A 26,568-nucleotide genomic window follows, 5' to 3' on the forward strand; every position below is an offset into this window, starting at 1 on the left:
GATGAATTTCGCAAGGTAAATTCTCAATTTTAAACGGCACTTTTTATCACAAGCCTGTAATATCCCACACAAGTGAGATGTTCTCTTAAAATCAAATCCCTAAAAAGCCTGAAAGTCGAAAAACTTTCTGTGTATAGGGTTTTTCTTACGGAGACCCGAAACTGAAGAAACCCAAAAGTTTCCACATGTGAGGGTTGTCCCACATTGATAAAAGAGGAGAAGAATTACCACTTTATAAGGCAAGAGGCTACTCCCTCTTGCCAATTGGTTTTAGAGTGGAACTCTCTTGGGCCTACGTTGTGGACTCTCTCTCCTCCGTTTGGGTGCGGCCCAGGCCCGTTGTTGAATTTAACAGAAACCAACCCTGTATTTACTCCATAGATGGAATATTTGATATAGTTATGCAAATACTGTAACCTTGATTAAATTTTTTGATTCATATTCCTAGTTTCATTTCCGCTTTAACTAATTTCATTTGAGATATATAGGAGATTTTGACCTTCAGTCATTGAATACAATTCTTGAGGCAATGTTAAATTTAATTGCATTTGGAGTGTCATTTTAGTAATCCAAATTACCGAGTCGTGTTTGATTGTTTCAGGAGCAGAATTTACGGCGTCGGTACTATAGTTGCGGGGACTATAGTAGTGTTAATGGGCATGAATTTATCTATTTACTAGAAACCTATACAGAAGATTTCGGAGTCGGTTTACAACTGGAAAGTTTCATTCGTACTGATAATAAGCAAGGATTCGTCTGTTTTCTTAAAACCCAAAAAATTGACTATGATTCTATTGAATATTCCGATTTTGAGACCAGACTGTTGAAGTTGCTATGTTTTCGTCGTGCCATTGGTTGCATGAGTGCATTGCTTAATGGAGAAACTGGGTTGCCGATGGTGGATTTGAACCAACAACTAGAAGCTGATCCACTTGAATTAGAAATCGGAGATAATCCAACTCTTTTAATGGTCGCTTCTAAACGGGTTAACAAAGTTATTTATAGAGCACGGTGTTGACCCTAGTCGCTTCTAAAATTTTATGCTACGGGTTAAAAAAGCAGCAGCTTGCGGTTCTAGGTGTCTGTTGTGTTGAGGAATGGAATCTTGTTAAGCTGACTGCTTTGCTAATGGTTGCCTGGGACACGTTGGTGATTGATAACGACATATATAGTAGCCCAATTGGGAAGTTAATTGGGTTTCAGCATGACCGAGAATCAGACCCGGAGAGAAAAGAAATTACTAGATCTATGTGGCAGGCCTTTAAACTTATGGAAAGGTGTGGCAAGTTTCTCATGGAGAATCGTACTACTTCAATGGTAGAGGTATAATTCCTGACTTCTAGTAAAACTAAGACTAATACTTGTGAATACTAAAACTAAGACTATAATACTTGATAATAGCTAATGCACTTGTGTAAGCTTAGTTTTAAAATGCGCGTAAGCTTTGAGGATAAGTGAGGGATTTGCCACAAGTCCCCGAGGTGAGCCTTATGCGTAAGGTGCAACAAGCTACGTGTCATATGCCAGTACCATATTGTTTTCTTCTGTCTTTTATCTTGCTTTTCCTTTACGCTGTTATCATTCTTAAAATTCTGAAGCGGGTATTGTTGCCTAATATTTTATATAATTGGATTGTGGTGTTGTGCATTAAGGAGAGTTGTGTACGATTATGGTATTAGCGGTGAGTATGTGTTGGCGCGACGCGTATGATCCAAAAGGCGCAACTAGTGAGACGCATTACTATTACATCCTATATTATTTTTCTAATTCATTTATTTTACGCTTCTCTCCTCAATAGCAAAAGGGGACTATGATTGCAAAAAACAAAACAATTTCCCTCCCTACTTTTCATTTTTCTATTGTAACTAGACTTTAGCATCTTCCGATAGAAATACTAATTTCTCTCTTGTTCACAATTGTTTCACAGTATGAAGTGGTTCCACTTCAGGTTGCATCTAAATTTCTCACGGATGGGAAACTACAAGACGAGGAAACCCATATGGTCTCAGCTGACTTGGATAGGTAAAGATTAAGGATAACTGTGAATTTGGCTACAGAGTATTGGCTGTTGGATGTTTTGTCGAATCCTACCTTTATTTAACTCTATCATTTATTTGTTTTGGTGAGGACTACCAAAGTCACTATTCTAGCAAAACAACATTCTTGCAAGAGCTTGCCTTTCATCACCCAAATTCATTTTCATGTAATGCTACCTAAATTCACTTTCCATTTCAAAAAGTTGGTCTTTATTCAATCTTTCTAATTTTTATTAATTTCCTTGATGGACAGCAAGTAATTGCCATGTTGTACCTTAGTGCTTCTAACTTACATTATTTTCTTTCTTATTTATCAACGTTATGATTATTTAATCTTCTTATGGGACATGGTATTGACGGTTCAGCGTCATATTCTTGGCAATATATGTTTTTTCCAGTCCAATGCAGTTCGTGCTAAAATTGTATTCCCTCCACTGCATTTGATTCTATACATTTGATTAAAATATTCCTCACATATATTCCACAAACGCCTATAATCAAATTGAATAAAGGGAGTAGCATATAACTAGGGGTTGGTTGTATTTTGATAGAACTTAAGGTTAGTTGTATGAGTTTATAGCATTGTAAGACCAGGATTTCTGATAATATTTGTTTGGCGGCATGAATTTAGGTAGGTACTATATACAGAAAGAGTGGTTTAAAAGGGAGTGGTATGAAAGAATTTGTTCAAAAGGGAGTGTTTCACAAAAGAGATATTTAAAGGGAGTGTGCTGCAACTTTTCCTTTTCTAAATCCCATTTACAATTTCATATCCTTCTTTTCCCTTATTTTTTTCCCCAAAATAGTTCCTTTTTCAATTTGATTTTATACAATTTCCAAATTCAAAAAAAAACATACGGAAAAAAAAATTAAAGATAAAAGAAGAGAAGATGAAATTGAGGAAGTGAGGATAGAAGAAGACAATGAAATTGTGGAAATTGGCGAAATAGTGGAATAATGAATAGGATATAAAGTTAAATAGTATTATGTAAAAAGATATAAATCGGACGAACTAATGAAGATGTGAATTAAAACTCAGAATTTTTCTTGATAAATTAGTGGTAAAAAGAAGAGAAAAAAATAAGGCAAAAAGAGTAAATATTTAGAGAAAAAATGAAGGAAAAAATAAATGAAATTGGGGCAAAATATGGCTGTGCGCGTGCTAGTATAGCAGTCTCTCCCAAGTTTGAACCCACCCCGAAGCCCTAATTGTGAACACCAGAATGCTGAATTTTTTGCCCGATTAGTGACGTTCGTAGCGCGTGGACAAATATAAATAAGTATAGCAGAAAGCAAAAAGATAGAAAAGTAGATAAAATATGTGTAAGGTAGATTTGTATAAAAAATGTTTCTCAACCTGATGTGAATATTGTATTTTGCAATTTACTAGGTGGGCAGCTGAGCTCTCACAAGGGAACAAAGGTGAGAAAATCTGTCAGCCTTAGCTTCAAATAGTGTTTTTTTTTTAATGTAAAAATGTCAAATTGTATTGACAAAACACATGTGAATATGATATTTGTACAAACACCTAAGCTAGCAAAACTAGCAACTTTAGAAGTCCTTTCACATCTATTTTTCAAACAGATTTGTTGGAGACGGCTCCTTCGGAAAAAAAGTGTTCAAGCGCGTCCAGTACTCTAGTAAGCACCTAATTTACTATTGATTAGCATGTACTTTTGAGTATTTGAGCAATTATATCTGTCACGTGTTGACTCTCATTTGATTTGGCATGTCTTGGTTACTTCTATTTCTAGGAAAGAACTCGCCAAATCTACCACGAAAAGAGTTGGTTCTTACCACCCCTTTCCTTCTCTAGTAGGGAAGGTAATCGTTGAACCATTCTCAGGGGAAGTTGAAGAAGCATTCGAGTTAAATACTCCCTCGCTCCAATACTATCCCTAGTTAAGAAACATACTCCCGTCATTCCGTTGACAACATAAATCTTAAATATGACCTGTACAGCTAGGGACAACATGAATGTATTGAAGGAGTACATGAAAAGAATTGTGAGCTTAATTTTGTGTTCATCCATAAAAATACAATGAGGGCTGCAGTCTATTTATAGCCTGACCTTCTAATGAAATGTGCCTGATTTCATATGTCTGGAAATAATGAGAATTGCATTCTCATTATTTTTTTCCTTGATCAGGTTGGTGTGTATGAGACTCTACTAATATGCCTGGAAATATTATTTATTAGAACAGCCTATTTACTTTACCCCGAAGAGCCCCGTTTCCTCTCCAAATCTTTCCTATTTATAGCCTGACCATCTAATGAAATGTGCCCGATTTCATGTGTCTGGACTCTGGACACACACAATTCTTAAGTATTCGTGAGAGTTAGTGTGCATTGTCTGGTGAGCTCCATTTCTCAATAAAATCATCAATACTACGATGGTTTTAGCAAGGCAACCTTGAGGATGCTTCTAATTTCTTCTCATTCCTGCACGCATTTCTAATTTCTAATCAAGTGGGAAACAAAATGTTCATGATACTTTCTCCGAATGCAATACTGATGCAGAGGTGAATCTCTGTTGCATCACACTTGCAACTTAATATAACAACATCATAGAGAACTTTCATGTTTTTTTTCTTACCTCTATGACCAAAATATATAATTGCTGATAACAAGATAGTGTTTTGTCTCTTATATAGTGGTTTATTGCATTCTCATAATTTTTTTCCTTGATCAGGTTGGTGTGTACGAGACTGTGTACTACTGCCTGGAAATATTATTTAGTGAAAATTACAACTTACCACCTATTATGTACCGTATTTTACAAACTACCACCTAGTATTTCGTTTATTACAAATAATCACCTACATTTCACTGTATACATCCGAATTCCCACCATATATCATTCTCAACCCTCATTTAATTTAATTCCCGACTCATTAAGTGAATAAATTATGGAATGACCAAAACACCCTTACTTTTATTATCCACTCTAAACACTCACTACAAACAAAATCAAACACTTTACCCAAAAATACAATCAAAATCAATTTGTATTTGAAGAATCAATATCAAACAATTATTCATCAATCTTAAACAAATCTCAAAGATGAGCTAGTATCTAATTTACTTAGAATTGTTATTATTCATCCTACATTACAACTCCACCACCCTCCTTTCTCCCTCCAGTAGTTCAGTGCAGTGCACACCAAAAAAACCAAAATCCTCTCAAACACCATCCACAATCCATGAATGAATCATTCTCCCACAACATTGAATGTTGATGGGTTAACTAGGGAGAATGTGGCCAATCATTTACAGAAATATAGGCTTTAATTTAAGCGCGTGCAGGGCGGTGTTGTTCACGACGGCGTTACGGTGGGAGTAATTCCGCAGGTGAGTTCGATGGTTCCACTACGGACCGTTTGTTTGCGATCTCACAGATCCTGGCTCATTTTCTGCAAGCCGGGTTCCGCCAATGCGTATGTGTTGGTGGCGGCTTCACATCACCAGAAACTGGTGGCGGCGAGGCGGGGCACTTTGGTTGAGAGTGCAAAGGGTGGTAGTGAGGTGGTTGTTAGGTGGTAGTTAGGTGGCAGTGGTGAGTAGATGCGGTGAGACATGTGGTAAGGTGGCGATGAATGTTGTTGTTTACCTTTTAGTTTAGGGGTGGTGTTGATTATGATGAAAATAATTTGGGTGTTGTGATTTTAGTTTAGCTTTTGGCAATTTGCTGAGGAACGAAGATGATGATGAATTATTAGGGTGATGTTTTTCTTTTAATTTAGGTGGTTGTACATATTTTGATTGAATTAAAGGAAGGGTAATTTGGTCAGTCTATAGTTTATTAACTTAATGAGTCGAGACTCAAGTAAAACGATGATCGGAAATGGAATACGGTGGTAGATGGGATATATACGGTGTAATGTAGGTGGTAATTTGTAATAACTAAAATACGTGGTGGTAATTTGTAAAATACGATAAATATTAGGTGGTTATTGACAATTTTCACTATTATTTATTAAAACAGCCTATCTACTTTACCCTGAAGAGCCCTGTTTTCTCTCCAAATCTTTCTTATGTTAGAGGATTTTAAGTTACCCCTTCCATTATTCTCCAATACATTTTTCTACAGGCAAGAGATCTTGCTCCCTCTCATTCCCTCCATGTCTTTCCATTCAAACAAAGGCTTAAGTCGTTGAGGAGGGAGAGAGGGAAATGATGTTGGGCTAGGGGTTAGAGAATCCCCCTTAAACTAAAAGAATAAGAAAACTGAAAATTTTTCCGCTTAAATGCTTTTAACTAGAAATTGGGCCTAACTTTATCTAGATATGTATTGGACCTAATATATGGTCTCTATGTGTCAAAGTATCTTATCAAACACCGCAACTTCTATAGCTGGGCCAAATTTATTTCATTCATTATTATCTCATTAGTCAAATATATGTATTTTAAATGTCATAAATTTTCTATTTAAAACAAATGTGGATTTTACTCATATTATTAAAATCAGTGTGTGCTTTTCACTTTTTTATTCATTAAATTTTTTACTCCGTTTAAATTGTTACTCTGTATATGGTAACAAAAATTACAAAAATATCGTAAAAATAAGCATAATTTTTTGTAATTAAACTAACAATCTTCTTTTTTTTAATCATAAACTTATTCCGAGTAAAAATGTAAAATTCGTTATATTTTAATTCTTAGTATTTTTACACATTAACAATTGTATATTTTAGTTCTCTACACATGGCATTCTAAAATACCGTGCTTTAGCACGGGCTCTATACTAGTAGGTAGATAAAAATGAAACTTACTAAAAAGAAATGATAATCATGAATTAGTCAAGCTAATATTTAGGTATTAACTTTCCAAATTTTTTGGGAAAATCTAGAACTTTTTGGATAATTAGTGTTAATTATCCACTTAATTTGACAATTAGCGTTTAATTTAACATAATTTGGTTACTAGTGTCCACGTCATCGTTGATTTTTTTTTTTTCCAGTTTTTTGGCAAAGCCGCTATACTTCTTAGCGGCTTGCCTCTTTGTTCCTGAAAAATTTCGTCCTCAAGTTACATTAGCTACTGGAGTGCAAAAAAATGGGTACAAATAGCAAAGCCGCTGAGGTTCTTAGCGGCTTTGCAAGGATTCATAAAAAAAAAATTGCAAGCCATACCTAAATATGAGGTAGATACTGGAGTTGTGAGGCACACAAAAAACAAGAGAAGCCGCTAAGAACCTGGGCGGCTTAGCAGAGTGCGTAAAAAAAAAACTGAAATTGGGCAAAGCCGCTGAGAAAGATGGCGTCTTTCTCTCTTATATAAAAAAAAAAAAAAACCCGAGTAAACACAATCACTCTCTTATTTACACAAACCCAGAAAATCCCCAATTTTATTTTCGAAACCCTAAGTTGCGAAAACCCCAAATTGTCATCCAAATTCGTCCTAATTTCTTTTAATCATTTGCTATCCATCAACCTAGTTCATCCTATATTCATCTAAAGGTATTAATTCATCCCTAATGTACTAGTTTCGTGCATAGAGTAGCAATTAATCCCCAACTTTTGTTTACAAATTTCGATTTATTTTGATTAGTAATTTCGTTTTATCTAGTTTTTAATTAGTAATTTCGTTTTATTTAGTTTGTAATTGTTGAAATTAGTAGATTGATTGTTGTGCTTAGTATTTAGTTTGATTATTTACAATGGAGGTGAATAATTACCCTTTGACTTGTTGGTGGAATGGTGAAGTTGTGGTAAATGGTGAAGATATTAGCTATAAGGGTGGTTGTGAAACCTTTGTTCTTGTTAGTAGTAATATTAGTTTTAATGAGCTCAAGAATGAAATTTATGAGTCTTTAGAGGTTGATAGATCAAAATTTGAGCTAAATATCAAAATGAAATTTCCAAGTGTAAGAGGTTACAAAGTAGTATCCTTGAATAATGATCGTAGTTTGAAAGCTTTGTGGGCAATTGTGTGTCAATCAAAAGCCTTCCCATGGATTTGTTTATCGAGTTAAAGCCTATTGAAGAAGATCCTAATTTGTCATTCACAAATATGCTTAGTCAAGTTGAGGATCCTAATTGGCATGTGTCTTTGTCAAGTAATCATGTTGACGAAGTGGCCATAGATGGTAATATTTTTGGAGATGAGATTGAAAATGGGATTGAAGAGGAGGATGCATTGCTTTTGTTGAGTGAGGATGATATGGTAGACCTTGTTTCTCAACCATGTACTAACACCCAATTTATCGAACTTGGAGTTTTAGATGTTGGGCATGAAAATAGTTGGTATAAGTCATGTGTGGCTCCATTTAAGAGTGGTGAGGAATTTAGTAAGGGGCAAGATTTTGCAAGCAAAGAGCTTTTGCGACAAGTTGTGACAACCTACAACGTGGCTAGAAACCAAGTTTATAAAATTGCCGAATCAAGACCTCACACCGTGACTTATAAATGTAATAGACAACCGTCACCTTGTAGTTGGTATTTGAGAGCCACTAAAAAAAACATCCATATGGATGTTTTCACAATTGTGTCATACGAAGGGCCACATGAAGCTTCTTGTGTGGTTCGGAAACCATCTCTTGATCATCCAAATTTAAGGGGTGAGTTTATTAGCAATGCTATTAAGCATCTTGTGAAAGAAGATTGGGGGGCTAAGGTGAGTTTGTTAAGGGCATCCATAACAAAGGAGTTCAACTTCAAGATCTCTTATTGGAAGACTTGGATGGCAAAACAAAGAGCTATGGCGGATCTTTATGGAGATTGGGAGGAGTCTTATGCTTATCTTCCCCGTTACTTAGATGCTTTAAAAGAGGTTAATCCGGGAACCGCCGTCCATTTTGTCAATAAGCCCACTAATGATCCCAATGTCCAACGATTTGATAAAGTTTTTTGGTCATTTGGTCCCTCGATCAAAGGCTTCCCACATTGTAGGCCAATAATTACCATAGATGGCACTCATCTTTATGGTAAATATAGTGGGACTATGTTGATTGCAATGGGAGTTGATGCAAATGAACAACTCTTTCCGTTAGCGTTTGCCATTGTTGAGAAGGAGAACTATGAGAATTGGAGTTGGTTTTTGGCTTGCATAAGACATTATGTGACAAATCGTAGAGGTCTTTGTGTCTTGTCCGATCGCCAGGGGGGTATTTTGAAGTCAATGAGTCAACCGGGAAGTGGTTGGGAAGAGCCATACGCTTTTCATAGGTATTGTATTAGACATCATGCATCAAATATCAACAAGATGTTCAAAGATTCCGATTTAAAATCAACTTTCTCGGAGACATAATGCAACATCAAATTAGAAAATTTGACTTAGGTATGGAGAAAATAGGTTTGATCAATGCGAATGCTAGAGCGTTGTTAGATAGCATCCCTCCAAGCAAGTGGTCTCTTGCTCACGATGGTGGGAAGAGATATGGTTTGAAAACAACAAATATGAGTGAATGTTTCAATGGTGTTTTGAAGGGGGTAAGATTTCTCCCAATTCAAGCCCTTGTAAAAGCCACTTTTACCCGAGTTAACAAGTATTTTGTTGAGAGAAGAAAATTGACAAGGGATAGGTTGTTAGGTGGGTTGAAATGGTCGGACAAAGTTACTAAGACACTAGATGAAATTGAAGAAATAGCCGCCCACCATGAAGTTAATGAACATGATTTGGAGACGGGCCTTTATCAAGTGTCTACATGTCAAGGTCGTAGGAGTGGAAATCGTGCCGGGAGAAGCCACACGGTGCGATTGAATGAAGGGACTTGTACTTGTAATAAGTGGCAAAACTTTCATTATCCTTGTTCACATGTAATGGCGGTATGTCGTGCTTTTTCGATCGACGTGGATCAATTTGTTGACCCTTTGTACTCTTCCGGGGAATACCATGGTAGTTATCGCACAATCTTTCAACCAATTCCGGATGAGGGTTATTGGAGACCATGGACGGATAAAACATTGATTACAAATTATGCTAAGGTGAGAGGAAGGGGAAGACCAATATAAAAAAGAATTCGTAATGAAATGGATGAGAATTCCAAGTCCTCTTATAGTTGTAGTTTATGCAATGTAGAGGGTCATAACAAGAGGTCATGTCCAACAAGGGGGTAATTATTCTTTTTATAAACCATGTTATTAATATTTTGTCATTATTTTTTTTATAAACCATGTTATTTTTATTTTGTAGTTTGATGTAATTTTATTAATGATTTGTGAAGGTCAAATGGAGCCGGGCCCAGTGGATCCTAGCGTTCTCACCTTGCAGTTGGACCATAGAAGCACGAACATTTGGGAGGGAGAGGTAATATGTCGTCATTTTATTCACTATGTTATATTTATTTTTTTTAAATGATTTGTTAAGGTCAAATGGGTTTTTATACTTCTTTTTATTTATTTTGAAGGATGTCGGCACACTCAAATGTAGAAATCATTTATTTTCCAAAAATAAATTCACCGTTGTTACCTACGTCGAGAATTTTATTAGTGGAACACAATTTCATGGTATTCATAGGTTAGTTTATGTTGTCGCCCGTCCCGATATGATAACTGCATTAGTTGAGCGTTGGAGACAAGAAACCCACACTTTCCATTTACCGGTTGGAGAAGCCACCATCACTTTGCAAGATGTCGGTGTTTTGTTGGGTCTAAAAGTGGGTGGGTTGCCTATCACAGGCAAAAGTGATTATATTTGGTCCGAGTTATTGAATGAGCACCTAGGTAGGCGGCCACCTCCCGAGGCATTAAAGGGTAACACATTGAAGTTATCTTGGTTAAGAACCCATTACCAAGACCTACCCGAAGATGCTAGTGAGGTGCGAGTACATAGATTTGTGAGGGCTTATTTGTTATACTTGATTGGTACGGTGCTCTTTCCGGATAAAAGTGGGAATAGAGTACAATTGTTATACTTCCCCCTTTTGATCAATTTGGATAGATTGAATGAATATAGTTGGGGGAGTGCGACACTTGCTTACTTGTATAGACATTTGTGTACGGCTTCTAGGAGAGGAAGCATTGAGATAGGTGGTTGTCTTCTCCTAATGCAACTTTGGTCTTGGGAGCATATATCTATTGGTCGTCCAACCATTATGTTACCTCAAATAGAGGGGGAAGAGAACCCTATTGGTTCACAAGTAGTCCCGGGTGTTGACCCTCTAGGTTGTAGGTGGCTAAGAGTAGACCGTTCTTATACGGATCACTTGCTTGGATTAGTCACATTTAGGCATGCTCTTGATACTATGACCGACTCCATGTTTACTTGGGAACCATACTCTAGGGAAGTCCTTGCCCTTCTCCCCGACATTTGTCACCAAGACCCTTATGAGTGGATTGTAAATGCACCACTCATTTGCTTTGAGGCGGTTGAGTGGCATTATGCGGAGAGGGTTGTTAGGCAATTTGGTTGGCATCCAACGCTACCCAATTCGTGCAAGACTTCTAAGAAGTTGCACAAGATAGATCGACGGGGAAATGCGACTGATTATGAGGAATTGCATAGATTGAGCATTGACAAGTGGAACAACCGCAAATCAAGATTGACTCCTCGCGGTCTTCCCCACAAGGGTTATCTTGACTACAATGATCCATACCTAGAATGGTATCGTAAAATCACTCGTCTAGTCATTAGCCCGCTTAGTGCCGAGACACAAAACAAGGATTTATATGAGAAGAGACACAATTTCTATCCAAATGCGGCGGACAATATGTTACTTGTAAGTAATTCTTTCTATAATTTTTTTTGTTTGCTATTTAATTATTTTTAACAACCTTTGTATAATTTGTTATTTGTTCAATTTTGTAGAGTCAAGGTCATGTATACAACTATGAACGTGCCACAACTATGCTTGGTGAGATGCCGGATGGTGTGCCACTATCACATGTAAACATGGTGAAAGAAATGCAGTCAATGTCACTCGAGTGCTTGCAACGGACGGGACACGGGCATCTAATCCTACCTACCGAGGCCGATCATCCAAGCCCTCCACACAATGAACCTCGAAGATATGACTTACGACACCGAGCGGTTCAACTTACCCCTATCCAAGAGGAGGCGACACCGAGCGGTTCAACTTCAAGACAAAAAGGAAAGAGGCCACGCTCGAGATTGGCCTAAGATTAGTTTGATTTCAAAGTAAAATTAGTTGGAATTGTTAACAATGTAAAACACTTTTAGCTACTTTGTTTGAACTTTAGATTTGGTACCTTATAAGTACTTTGTATGCACTATCTTTTATTTTACGTTTTCAATCAAATGAAACATGTTTTCGGAAATTCAATCATGTGTGTGTGTGATTGTTCATGCTTTGAGTTTGGAGCTTTATTTGCAGGTTTCTGTTATCGTATTTGGACCCAAATCGTGGGTGGGAGGTAGCTGTAGTTGCAGCTTTTATTTTTTTCAAAAACTTAGGAAAGCCGCTAAGGTCCTCAGCGGCTTAGGGGGGTTTTTCTTTTTTTTTTTTGTGAAAATTACACAAAGCCGCTAAGAACCTCAGCGACTTTGTCTGTTTTTTTCGCATTTAAGTCCAAAGAGCTCTTTGGATTGCTTGACATTTTTTCCAATTTCCTCATGTAAAGCCGCTAAGAACCTCAGCGTCTTATGGTGTTTGCTTTTTTTTTTAAAAAGTTGACAAAGCCGCTAAGAACATTAGCGGCTTTGTTGAAAATCTGCGAAAAAAAATAAAGTGATGACGTGGACACTAGAAACGTAAATAATTTCAACTCAACGCTAATTATCTAATTAGTTTGCTTAATAACGCTAATAAACCAAAAACTTCGAAAATCTAGCATTGTCCTAGCCTCACGGTGTCATGGACTTTACCTATCAATAAACCCTAAAACCCGAGGTGTGGCCCTAGGATAAGCTGATACCTTAAATTATTGCCTATTGCACACATTGCTAATAATGGTGGTGAACTTCTCTACTGTTAAATTTAGGAACATAGAACACTTGATCAGTGTCCCCTTTCAAATAAATCATAACTTATCAGTCTTGAGTGACGAGGTAATAAATTTGCCAATAAGCTAAACGAATGGAATTTGCTTTATCGAGTGATTCCGTAGTTAAAATTCAAGTGCTGCCTTATACAGATGGCAGATATCGATGTGACGCTTTCTCTTGTTGCTTTTGTTTTTGTTTTTGTTTTTGTTTTTGTTTTTGGTATGCGCGATTCTTCTCTTCTTTTAACATGAGTACTAATTTCTATTTTCTAATGTGAAACTACATGTGGAGCAGATGTTCAATCTCTACAGGTAAAAATAATTGAATTTGGTTTTTGGTTGATAAAGGTTCCACCTTAATTTGATGATGAAATTCCTATTGACTAGGAGGGCACAACTGTTTCGTCTTGGTGATAAAGGTGAGACCATTATGACAGCCATAGCAGCCAGTTATTGACAATTTTCTTTAGTGCAAAACCCAAGCAAACGAGTAAACGTTCGCAAGTCTTTTAACCTCCGTTTTGCAAAACAGTTCTACTGGAAACACGTCTTATGAAGAAAATGACTTCAAAATCAGTGACTACTGAGGTAAGCATATATATCACTGAAAGTCTGTGAGCAATAAAATCTGTTTGCAATGTTCACATATTGTTTGTTGACTTCTGTTCGATTTGATATGTTTGGTTAATCTTTGTCCTGAGAAAGGACATTCCAGATCAAGCATGAAAAAGAGTCTACCTATACACCCCTTTCCTGATCTCTATTTTGGGTAGTTGTGGGAGCATTTATGATATACTCCCTCCGTCCCAGTTATTTGTTATCCTTTTCCATTTTTGGGTGTCTCAGTCATTTGTTGTCCTTTCTATTTTAAGAATGAATTTGATGAGTAATTTGATAATTCTCATTCAATTTGTTCCACTTGTCATTTAGTTATTGGTCCTTTCTTCTTTCCTTAGTCTTTGTGCCAAAACCAAAGGACAACAATTCACCGGGACGGAGGGAGTATATTTTTAATTTGAGCTGAAAGTATTACTTATTCACATAATATTTAATGTGCTGCTGTCTCATTTAGTCATTTATAGTCCGGCTAAAGCTTTTTGTAACTCTGTCATGTACTGACCTAGTAATGAATCATGCCTGATTCATGTTGTCTGGAAATTTTAAGATTTTGCCTTTTTCTCTTGAATTATTAATTGTGCGTAACAAATGGGTCATGATCATTTCCTGGAATGATGCTCATAGTTTGGTATTCCTAGACCCGGGCGTAGTGAATTCTATATTTTCGCATTTTGAGGTGTGCTATCACCCATGGACGGTTCTAAAGGATAATTCATGCCAGCCGACCCCAAATCATTTTGGGATTAAGGCTCTGATGTTGTTCGTAGAAGGAACTATTGCTCAAACTTGCATTCTCTGTTTACGGGACAACTTCATAGAATGTAAAGTGGAATCTCGCATCACAGTCACAGGCTTGTAGCTATGTGTATTTCATGTGTATTAAAATTGTGCTTATGTGATCTATAGAGTACCTTGTGTTTAGTTTCACGAGCCTATCACCTAAGTACATAAAAGATGATAGAAAAATAGTGTTACGCCTCTCATTTGTGGTTTGTTGCAGACAAATTGCTCTAGTGCTTGATCTTGATAAAATGTTTGTGAGATCACACACGAATACCTTTGTTTTTATTGGAACAGCGTATTTTTTTTACCCCAAAGAGCCCTCGAGCATATCCTTTTGATGAATGGCTTACGTCTTTTAACGATCATATAGATCATGCGATGTGCCGGGATGACAGATATGAATTTGTTAAAATGGTGAATGGAGTGGAAGCCTTTGGTAGCCTAGATTGTAAGAATGATCTGCCAGAATTCGTGAAAGAACTCATGTTTCGTTATGACAGTGCTAATTGTGCTGCTGCAGTACTCGCTGGCGAGACTGATGCTTTTCTTAAATTTAGAGACTTGACTGATGTTGGTTGGTCTTTCTTACACAATGCGGCTAAGCTTGCAGACCCTAAATTAACTGCCTTGTTTCTTGAAAATGGCTTTCTGGCTGATGACAGAAGAGACTGTCATGAATTGAAATTTAACGCAGCATTGCCGCTCAATGTTGCACTTGATTATATTCGGTATTGCATTGTTACTCTAGACATCTTATAGTTGTTGCTCTTCTATTCTTCTTCTTGTTGTGTGATTATTTGCTCTTTACACAGGGATCATAGAGCTCTGCAACACTGGAAGGATAATAAGTCTGCCATTGATCTTGTGGTGCTTCTATGTGATGACACATTTGTATGTTTCTCCAGATCTACCACTACCACTTAGTAGGAATATATTCTTGTCGGTGTTGCATAGATAAAAATCCATTTCACATGCAGAAATTTGTAGGCATGGTAGGCTAGGCCGGTAGTCTTTCTTACCACTGTGCCTAATTCCTGTCTCATATCGACTGATATGACCAGTCTTAGCCCGATAAGTACGAACTTAACCAATGACCAGTCCTAGCCCGATAATTGAGCTATTATCTACCTCTCTGTTCATGTAGGTGCCAAGCTTGTGACGTTTTACACATGAACAGGCTCCACAAGGCCCTCTCATTAATTTCCCCCTGAACCACACACACACATTTATTTTGTGTGTGTAGGTATGGATTGAGAGTTATTTAATAAAAAATTGTCAAAAAGGCAAGATTTTGTTTTGTGCTGGTTTTTATCTGATTTTGGTTAATATTTGTTGGTTAATATTTAGGCTTAGATCCCAGTCAACATATAAAACACAACTGATACAAGACCAATGCAAGAAATGTCAACAATTAGAAAATAATCCTTGCCGAACTGCGCCACTGTTCTCCTCACAACATTATACTCCCTCTCATCCAAACCAAAGGTAACACTTGCTTTTTGGCACTATTCATAATTGTAGGGAATATTTGATATTATTCTTAATCTATAAGACAAAATTAGTCATGTGAGATCTTGTTTGATTTATCGTTATGAATGCTACAAGAATATCAAATTTTTATAATTTTTAATAGTGCACAACTAAAGATAATCACGTTGCAAAATGTGTCTCGGCAAGTGTGATAAAGCAACTGTTACCTTTGGTTTGGATGTAAGAGAGTAGTATGTGAGTTTTACCTACATTCATGACATTATTTGTGATGTACGGAGTATTGGGTAAAATCATAAACTCTTGTAAGGGGGTGTTTGGTTGGATCCATTCTAGTAGTGTTCGCTTTGAGGGTTTTGGAATGGAGTTACATATCCAATGGATTCTAACCCCATTCCAACCCCTTGGAATCTCATACTCATGTATACATTCAAGTTTCTAAATCCATTCCACCCTATTACTATACTCAATCAATTTCAAGATTGAACTAAACACTTGTGAGCAAGTATGGGGTTCTAACTCAATACCTCTATGGTATCACAATTCATTCTAATCCATTCCGATAGTTTGAACCAAACGACCCCTAAATTGTCTATGATCCTTTTCTTTCCAGCAGTATTAGAGGGTAAACTCAAAAAACATCTTTACATCTCCATTACTTCGCGCTTGGCGGGAGCCTCTTTAAAGCCAATAGGTAATGATGATCACGATGATACTTGGAATTTTTGTTCATTAACTCTCATGTTGAATCAGTTTATTTATAACTAGTTTAGACCACGTGCATTATATGCACGGTACTTAAAGTTTATTATTTTTTTTATAAAATTACTTATATAATATTTGTACCTTGATAAATAAAAGTTATAACTGAAAATTAGTTAAGAGAATTGAGTTATGAGTTAAAATGTATTTAAATGAAAATAATTTTATAGCATAAAGCTAATGAGTTTCAATTTTTTTAATAACAACGATTTCTAGTTTTGGTTTTATACGGAATATGGGTTAACTCATCATCTAATAATAGTATCAGTAAAGATTTAGCAATTTATAATTTTATATGAATTTTATTTTATTTTAATTAAAATATTATAGCTTTTAGTTAAAATAATATAATTTGATGAACAGATTAATTTGAAATACAGTAGGTCTCATGAGAGACCGTCTCCCACTAATTTAGTGGGAGACATAATAAGGAAAAAAAAATTCGATAGGTCCCTCACCCATTATGTGAGAGGTATCTCAATAATACTATTGAGAGACCGTCTCTCCGTAGTTTTTGTGAAATATAATAGATGAATTAAATTGTAATTGTTAGTTTCCTTAGTGAATGAACATAATTATCATTAGTTTCCTTTTTTAAGAATATGCATTTTGGCGGGAAAATAATAGATAACCTATTCATTTAGTAAATAGGGGATTTATGTTGCATCTTTGATTCATGTGTTCAGCCTATGTTACTTGCACTTGGGTACGAGTCTTAGACACGGATATGTATTCTAATCTTGGATTTGGGTTACCTCGACCTTTTAGACACGGGACTCTACCATAAAATAGGGATACGAGTGCACTTGTGAAATGTTCTCCAAAACAAAAATATGGCTGCACTTGTGAAATGTTCGGGGATTTTAGTAACATATACTGTACAATGTATGAAAACTTGAAAACCGTCTTAAAATCAATCAAAATCATGCCAAATGATTCACAGACGGTCTATTCCTCTATTTCTGTCATTCATGGCTATTGTTCCTCGAGCCCGTCTTTTATTTTAAGTTGGCACCATAAAAACGTGTGAATCGGAAAGTCACATCATTTGGAGAAATGAGAGATGTGTGGTTACCCCAAATCATGTGATTTTCTTTTTTTCTGAAATTTCGTTGTTACCGTTCCTATCCGATGGGTGTGTATTGCTCTTATTTCTATTGCTTTTGACAGAGGAATATATTGGAGACTGTAAGATTGCTTGTGCTGAAGACGACTGATGTCAAGTATGAATTTGGACGATATTTTAAAGAAGGAAAGATGGTTGAGGTGTGTGTGTTGCTGTTGGTAGCTAAAGAGCTGTTGATACCTGTCTCTATAGTGAACTATCCGGGTTCAACATCAATCGCTCAGAATGCTAGAGTTGCTGGTGCCATGAGACACTTTTCTACAAGTACTGGGCACGGGAACTCACATGAACATAATGATCCACTTGAGATTAAAGGGAATCATTTACTACTAGATATATTCGCAAAGATAGGTGACCAACTTTCTGCATATATTAGATTGGAGCATAAGAAGGTAATGTGCCGATATGGTTTTGAATTATTTACTAAGAAAGTGATAGCATTATCAATTCAAAGTAAGATGTTCTCAGCCTGCGATTTAAATGGATCAATTCCAGGGATACAAAAATGATAATCTAAAAGGGTTACTACGGCCACTTTGATTTCTGAATGAAATGATCTTGCAATTAATTATTGTGACCATCTGATACTGGAAATGATACGGTGAATTCCTAAACCCACTCAAGGTATTGATTTAGAAAGCATTGGTTCGCCCGACCCCCTTATTCATTGAACAAAACGCACTAGACTTCTAAATGTGCGTGTTTTTGCTCCAACCAAATGCACGTTAGACAGCCAGTATTCAGCACTTGGTTTCCCCGCTTCTTTTCAATACAAAAATTCAAGCTTTTAAAATGAAGGTGCATGTTAGGGCTCGGACAAAGTATTCTTCCTCTAGAATGTAGTCATTTTGTGCAAAATGAATATGCCACATAACAGGAAAGGAAAAGATGTACACTATGTTATATGATGCAAATGTATGGACTTGAAAGTTGAACATACATGGTTTACGATGTTGTAAGACATCATTTGTCTCACTAATCACTGTAGATTATAAGTGGTTGCAATTTGTGATCATGATTGTATGATCTGAAATTTCCATTTGGTTTATCTAGATCTGTACAAAGTTTAGATGTAGGAGTGTTAACTCTTAATTGATTTGCAGGACTGTTATCAGATATACTCGGAGGTTGCATGGCTCATTGTCAGGGCAGGCAATTCTAATGCACTTGTTTCAAATATTACTGATGCTTCGTCCAGGTTTTTAGCTGTACCCTTTGCTCATTATATTAGCTGGCAGGAGGAAGCTGATCCTAATTATTTACAGCCTGCCTTCTACAGGATGTACTCTACAGATCATAAAAGGGTACGGGGAAGGCGCCGTGACATGATTGAGCAACATTCTGCTCTTCAGGTAGGAATTATTGACCTGTATCGTACTTGAAACAGCCGTGTTTTGTTTCCACGTCGCCGTGTAATTTTTGTGCGCAGTATGGCAAATTTAGTACTAAGCATATCACGAGGATGGAATCTAATTCAGGTTATTCTTTTATATTTCTATGCTTCCTCCCCAGAGTAAGTTTTTGAAACCAGCTGCTCTAAGTACGTTGTCCGGAGGAGGCACTTCATCTACGGGGTTTGCTCGTTCTTTCCATACATCTGTCCTGAATATAAACGCAGATTATGCTTCTTTCGTATTAGCGAAAAGGCTGGCTGATGTGTTGCATCGTCGTCCTCCTACCATGCGGTGTATTTCCATTGTGGCTGCCTTGACAAGTGGATTCAGGCTTATGTGACTGCTGGTAATGACCATGGTGACAACAAAAAGTAAGTCTCATTTGCACCTCATTTTTCCCGATAACTCGATTTTTGTAGGCTGGTGTACTATGATTCAACTTTACTCTGTGTTGCAGGGTTTTTGTGCTGATTTTTGGACTGTTGAACCAACCATGCTTATGTTAAACGAAGAAGAATCTAAGGAACTCTTGAGCTTAATGCGTTAAAACTAAACTTGTATGTGAGATTATGTAAACAATAGCTTTGACCCATGAATCAGTGGCCTCAAGATTTGGGTGGATTTTTGTATCAGGGACGGTGGTTGGTTCAACAAGGCACGTGCAAGGCCGGCAGGGCTCGGTCTGTACTAAGTCACGTTTGGGTTTGGGTTTGAACTTGAGACTAAATTGTGTACCTGATGGGCACTGTTTGTTTCTATTAAGTATTAATTGATCAAACACATTCATTTCCACAGCTGCACTAAGAAAGTGCATTACTGTACAGGAATCCATTACTCGAAATTGCTGTTGATGAAATGGTGTGCATTACTAGTTACTGATTTAACGTTACCAGCGCTGAAACTGAAGAATGCATTTTCACAGATACGAGTACATAATACAACAAAGTAGAAATACCGTCTAGCAAACCGGTTATACCTTCTCAACCTATCGCATACACAAAACATAGTCCCTCCACCCCAATCATTTGTTTAATTAAAATACTCCACACAAATAATAAAAAAAAAAAAAAAAAGAGGTAAACAAATAAGAACTGAAATCTTCGCGACCAACCGTGCTTCCCATAAGATGCTTGCTAGCAGAACTGTCCATGTAAGTGATTCTTGAAGAACTGTCCTTGTAAGTGATTCTTGAAATACGGAGGATTTATGAAGGGAGTTCACCATGAGGCTTCCTTTGTTGATATTTAGGTCACTTACCCAAGCTCTCTTTTCATTGTGCGGCCAGATAGCTCTTAAGTGGACATGGTTGCAGACTCGCCATCCATCTTCTCCTGTGCCTATACACCCGTCGAAGTCGATGTGAACCTACATGAAACACGTCATTATTGATAAACCCGTGCAGCGTGGAACAAATACATTTGCTTGCTTTCTATTATAGGATATTTTTGCTACAAGGATTACTGTCATTGCAATTGACAAGTTATGAAAGCTACATCTACTATGACAAGCCAACTCCTCAAAGCCTGCAAAATGCGTAACCTTTTCACAACAATTTGTTGAAACTTTTAGACCTAGGGATAAGAGTCCATAAGCTTAGAAACAAACAGTTCACTAAATTTCCGATTAAAAGCAATAAATAGAGATGCATACCTCGAGAATGTAGAAGTTATGCCAAGAAATCAAAGGAAATAGTGGGAATGTGTTGAATTAGTGGCCAATCTTCGCCATCTGGCTGCTTACATCTTTTCTCCAAGTTTGGGCAACCACATATCATAAGCTTTTGTAGAGATTTAAGGCTATGCACTGTCTCCGGAAGTGATGCCAATTTCGAGCAGTAACAAATCTCAAGACTCTGAAGCTGAGAAAGGCCGCCGATTTGCTGGGGAAGCGCTGTCAAATCTGGGAGAAAGTGAATAAGTAGATGCTCAAGCGTACTTAAGCAACCAATCCCACGAGGGAGTAATTCCAGTTTAGCAATGCCTGATAATTCCAAGGTACGGAGGCTCTTCAAGCCTTCCCATGCACTTACGCCATCAATCTCATCCCATGCATCCAAATCTTGGCACTTGCTGATTGTCAATTTTTCAAGGGCAGAAAGGCACTGAATCCCGTCAGAAATGAATCTTAGGTTTAAGCTTATTATTGGTTTAAAGGAATTTAATTTCAAATATCGTAACATGGGAGGTGATGAAGTCGAGGACGGTGATGTTAGAATGGATTTCAGTAACTCCTCATGGATATCATCAACAGTCAATGACTCAAGCTCTGGCATAAAGGGTAATGTCATCAACTTGCAGCACATTGTTATTCGAAGTGTTCTAAGCCGAGGGAAGACATAACACTGCCCTAGGTGGAGACTGGCTTCTTCTTCCACTTTTGACCACCTCTTTAGTTCTTGCATATTATGTAGGTATAAAGTCTCCAATACTGGAAAAAATGCTTCATTGCTAATCATAACGTCGTCAACTTCTACATACTCCAAGGCTTCAAGCCCTCTAAAAGAAAGAAACTTGAGAAGAGGAAGTCGGCTGAAGAGTGGTAGGGCTTGACAACTATCACACTGTTCGATTTGAATTTCAACCAGTTTAGGTAACTCATACAACATCCCGCTAGGAAAACTAGTTCCTAGGAGTCCAGAAAAACCCACACCTTTAAGAGTTGGTGGTAGATGCAAGGACTCCAACAACAACAACTCATCTTTAGTTGCAAATGCTGGTTGGTCGCCTTCGTAGTTAAAGCGGAATGAGAATGAGGTCAATTGTTTCTTTTCTTTTAAATTGACAAACTGAGCTTCAAGCCACGTTGTTTGTACGCCATCTGCGGAATTCAATTTCTAATTCACCCCTGAGATTTAAGTCACCCAGCGTGTCTAAACCGTTGTTCTTGCCTACAATAAAACGATTTAACTCTCGAAGAGACTTCAGTCTGCCGAAATACGGAGGCATTTCAGTTAAAGGGCATGCCTTAGTTCCAAGGTGCCTGAGGTTCACCAATTTAGTAAAACCTCTAGGCAATTCTTTAAGCTCACTACAATAATCTAAGTTTAGAGTTTTCAGATTATCTAGCCTAGTGATACAACTAGGAAGGCATTCAATAGGGCTATGAGAGAGATTAAGATACCTTAAATGTGTCAACTGATTTATAGAACCTGGCACTATCCTAATACAAGTGCTCTCCAGAGCACGCAAGGATCTGAACTCCAAAACCTCTTTTAATGATTCTGGTGAATTATAATTTCTCAAGAGTAAAGATCGTAAACTTTTTGCAACGAGCAAGGATTTTGGGTCATACTGTAACTGTGCATTATCATCAAAATTGATATGCACAAGTCTATTAGTGAACTGTGCTCCTAACCTGTCGACAACACTACTCTCATCACCAGCTACAAGTTGAGCCAAATCATGCACCAAGTCATGCATTTTACAGTATATGATAACTCCAGTGTTATCATATTCCTTAACATCTTGAAAAAGATTCCTTCTTACCAACTCAAGAAAGTACTGATCCCCAACATCCTCCATCTCGATGTATCCTTGCGCCATCCACAAACGAACAAGTTCATTGCTCTCAAACATGTAGTCTTTTGGGAACAATGAGCAATAGGCAAAGCACCGTTTCAACACTGATGGTAAGTAATCATAACTCAACTTTAACACAGGCATGATATTGTCAAGATCTATAAGCTTTGCCTTCGAGACTTGAGCATCTCTAAATAGTTCCCAGTCTTTCTCAGTGTGTTTTGAGTATAGAAGGCTTCCAACAACCCTGATAGCCAAGGGAACGTTTCCGCAATTTCTCACAATCTCTTTACCAATTTGAGCCAAATTAGGATTACTCTCTTCTTGACCCTTTTTAAATGCCAACATTTTGAAAAGATTCCACGACTCCTTTGGTGTTAGAAGTCCCAATTTGTAGGCATTAGGAATTGTGCCTACAATGGTTGCAACCACACCAGATCGTGTAGTCACAATTATTTTACTTCCGCGATTACCACATTGCAACAAGCTTAAAAGATCCAACCACCTATCGCGACTTTCATCCCATATATCATCTAGAACAAGCAGAAACTTCTTATCTTTAACTCCTACTCTAATGTTTGACTGTATTTGCTCCCTTGAAAGATCATGATTAGTGATACCAGTCAAGGCTCTCGAAATTTCACCTAAAACCTTTTGCTGATCATTTATTTCAGGCACACAAGCCCATTTTGCAATATCAAAATGTTTTTTAACCCTTTTGTCATTAAACACCAATTGGGCAAGAGTTGTTTTCCCTAGACCGCCAAAACCCACTATGGGTATCACAGTAACACTCTCTTCTGCGTACTTAGGATCAAAAAGCATATCAAGGATGTTGTTTTTATCACCATCCCTACCAATGACACTGTCTGCTTGAACAAAAGAGATTGTTTCCCTTTCAAGTACCAAGCGGCTAATTGGCTCTTGATCTGTAAGACATACTCTTAAGTTCAAGCCATCCATTTCTGACTTAAGGCGGTCAAGTTCTTCCCTAATGGACTTGATTTCTTGAGCTATTTTTCTATTGAAGCCAAAAGGGTTTGAATTTGAGAATACATTACGTACCTTGTGGGCCAGCTTGCTTTTATCTGCTCGCTGCTGGCGACAGCTAATGGTGTGAACCTCATCAAACAAATCATCAGCACGGTAAAGCACTTGCCTTAGCCTCCCAAGCCACTCTTTGATCACTTGACTGCTATCCTCTTCATGACGCCTTTCAGCATCATGAACACGAGCTCGAATGAACCTTAGAGTATCTTCAAGCTTCTCTAAGTCATGCCGTGCACCCCAACAGGATACGACATCTTGAAGAGCATGTTGGCCCAAGGATACCAATATTTTCTCAACAATGTTGAACAGAATACTCTCTGCCATTTTCGTGTTTAATCTCTCCCTTTTACTATTACTCTCTTTGCTCTATAAGATCTTTAATATGTATTCAGCTTTGGTGCCTTTGTGCCTATAATATCATCAATTACTCTTAGAACCTCTTATAAATTAACTGTCCTGGGATGGGTTGACCAACGATCACACCATGTGGCCAGCAAACGGTACGCTGTCCTAAGTGAATACATTATTGTGTAAACAAACATTTTTCCTACAACTGTCAGCTGAGGATGTGAATCAATACGTGCGTCGTGGAGCCCTACTAATAATAAATAAGTATTCACACAGGAATAATATATACCAAATAGAGTTGGTGTAGAGTATATGCCAGGAATACAGATATTAAATAAGGGTACTGTAACTTTCGGAGGTGCTTGGTACACGATCTAGACTCGGTCATAAATAATACGTATACCAAATAGTTAGTTAGACTGCAGACCCCCTTTGCGCGTCAAATTAAGATCATCCTTTAATAAATACTTAACAGACGACTGAGAGGGACTCTGCTATTAGTTAAAACAAATATAGAAGAAGAGGTACTAAAACATGTAGGTACGGCAGGGAGTCGGAGAGAGCACAATAAATGGCATCAACTTAAAGTCATAGAGACCATATTACTAAGAAAGTACGTCACAGCGAAGAAATCCACTACTCGAAAGTAGTCCTAGTCGCTGAATTGTTACTGTACAGCGTACATACTAACCCAAGGCTGGAACTGAAGAATGCTCTTTAAGACAGTTACAGTACATAAACACGGTAAAACAGAAATACCAGCAATCAAAACATCCGTCCACCTTCTCAAGCACATTCACCCAATTTAGCGATTGATGTCTTTCAATTGTTATTTTGTCAAACATTTAAAAATGTCGAATTAGGATTTTTAGTTGGGGGATGAGAATTTTCAGGGAGAAGAACTATTGCCTATTTTAGGTAAAGTAGAAAAAACAAAACAGGAATTTAACAAAAAAAATGTCAAACTTTTCAGCATTTCGGAGACGATTGCCCCTGCAAGCCCCCTTAGGTCTGCCACTGCCTGCGGCGTTCAACACATTGCCAAAATCTCGCTTTTGGTAGCGTCAGAAAAACTCAAAATAATTATTCACAGGTAGCAAATTAACTACATAACCAAAAATTTATTCGCTGGCATAAGCTATATCATACCAGTAGCCACTCTAATTGCAAACATTTATTTATTTTTATTAAAACTAGTTGTTGTATCGCGCGCTTCGCGCGCGATACCCCAAGATAGTATTACTCACGAGTTGTTTGCTGTCTAGCAGTTTATTTTGAGCTTGTTCAAATTTTGTAGCATAAAAGAGTTTGGACGCTTGGGGTGCAGGTCGAATCGCAACATACTTCTTGTTAACAGCGTAATAATAAGTCCTAGCAAGTTTTGCATTTATAAGTGGAATGAACTATAGTGTCAGGTTTTCAAGTAGATGAGAAGATAAATGATATTTTCCAAACACATTTACACAACAGTCCAAAGTTATTCAACCTGATATTATGGGCTTGAATGAAATCTCATTCGCTTTTGTTCATATGTTCAACCCCTTCCACTCTCTCCCTCTCCCGTTTACTCTACCACCCTTCGTTGCCATTCTTGTCTTTTTCTCCCTCTCGCTGTATTTCGCCTATGTTCACATATTCATCCATTCTCTCCTTAGCTTTTGTTTAGCTATTCACCCTTGTCGTCTTGCTCACACCCTCTCTCTTTCACTTACAAGGAGAACTATATAAGAAAGCTAATTTTCGTAGCGACAGTAATAATCCAGCTTCCCTCAAAGAATAATGAAACTCTAAATTGTGATTACATACTTAGAGCCCGAGAGTTGTACAAAAAAGAGTGCACGCCTCTATAAATAGTTGTCTGAACTTAGTGTCTATATGTATTTGTTCTTCACTTAATCTATTCTTGTTCTCTTTATCTCCTATCATCTTCGCCTTGTCCTCCAAAACATAGTTACCTTGGTTATGAGTTGAAAACCTTGGCAACATTGTTGTCAGAATCCCGATTCGATCCTATGATTCTACGATTTTACGATCCAAAAATGTTTGTCCGATCCCGGATCCTACGATTCTATTAAGTTTGTAGAATCTTACGATCCTATTTATTTGAAATTTTCTAGAGGTAGGATCATAATACGATTCTACGATCTTACGATCCGACTCTATAGTAAACATATTAAAATAAATTACGATCCGACTCTATAGTAAACATATTAAAATAAATTTTTATAGAACGACATCGCAAAATCCAAATTTCATGTCATTTGTAGAAGCATGTTCATGAAATGATACTAAACTCATTACTTATCAATATTTTGGGTATAAATAAGTGTTTTGATCTTCAATTATATATTTTTACCAAATAAATAACTATATTTAGTGAATTTGTAGAATCTTACGATTCTACGATCCGATTCTACCGATTCGATCCTACCCTCCCCATCGATTCAAAGTAGAATTCCGATCCTGACAACATTGCTTGGCAATAGGCTCTAATGTCCTTCCCTTGTGGCTGAAAACAATAAACACGATAAGATAACCCCCATAAATGAAAATCGTCCCAAA

The 26,568-nt window shown here is 37.2% G+C and overlaps 2 protein-coding genes and 1 pseudogene across 2 annotated transcripts; 2 read left to right on the forward strand and 1 right to left on the reverse strand.

Annotated features, from left to right (window-relative positions):
- Positions 1–1,058: 1,058 nt before the first annotated feature.
- On the forward strand, positions 1,059–3,783 carry LOC141655987 (uncharacterized). Its single transcript, XM_074462962.1, has 4 exons — positions 1,059–1,323; positions 1,928–2,022; positions 3,427–3,458; positions 3,621–3,783. Exons 1-4 carry the CDS (start codon positions 1,129–1,131, stop codon positions 3,686–3,688), a joined length of 390 nt encoding a protein of 129 aa, XP_074319063.1. The 5' UTR covers positions 1,059–1,128; the 3' UTR covers positions 3,689–3,783.
- Positions 3,784–7,988: 4,205 nt separating this feature from the next.
- On the forward strand, positions 7,989–9,284 carry LOC141655034 (uncharacterized). Its single transcript, XM_074462136.1, has one exon. It carries the CDS (start codon positions 7,989–7,991, stop codon positions 9,282–9,284), a length of 1,296 nt encoding a protein of 431 aa, XP_074318237.1.
- Positions 9,285–20,756: 11,472 nt separating this feature from the next.
- On the reverse strand, positions 20,757–24,015 carry LOC141655035 (putative disease resistance protein RGA1; annotated as a pseudogene).
- Positions 24,016–26,568: the final 2,553 nt, after the last annotated feature.

This window comes from Silene latifolia, chromosome 5 (assembly GCF_048544455.1).
Source record: "Silene latifolia isolate original U9 population chromosome 5, ASM4854445v1, whole genome shotgun sequence".
Taxonomy (NCBI): Eukaryota; Viridiplantae; Streptophyta; class Magnoliopsida; order Caryophyllales; family Caryophyllaceae; genus Silene; species Silene latifolia.

Coding starts and splice junctions, on each gene's coding strand:
- LOC141655987 (XM_074462962.1), top strand. CDS start 1,129: ATGGTTGCCTGGGACACGTTGGTGATTGATAACGACATATATAGTAGC. Junction 1,324..1,927: donor GTACTACTTCAATGGTAGAG/GTATAATTCCTG, acceptor ATTGTTTCACAG/TATGAAGTGGTTCCACTTCA. Junction 3,459..3,620: donor GCTCTCACAAGGGAACAAAG/GTGAGAAAATCT, acceptor TTTTTCAAACAG/ATTTGTTGGAGACGGCTCCT.
- LOC141655034 (XM_074462136.1), top strand. CDS start 7,989: ATGGATTTGTTTATCGAGTTAAAGCCTATTGAAGAAGATCCTAATTTG.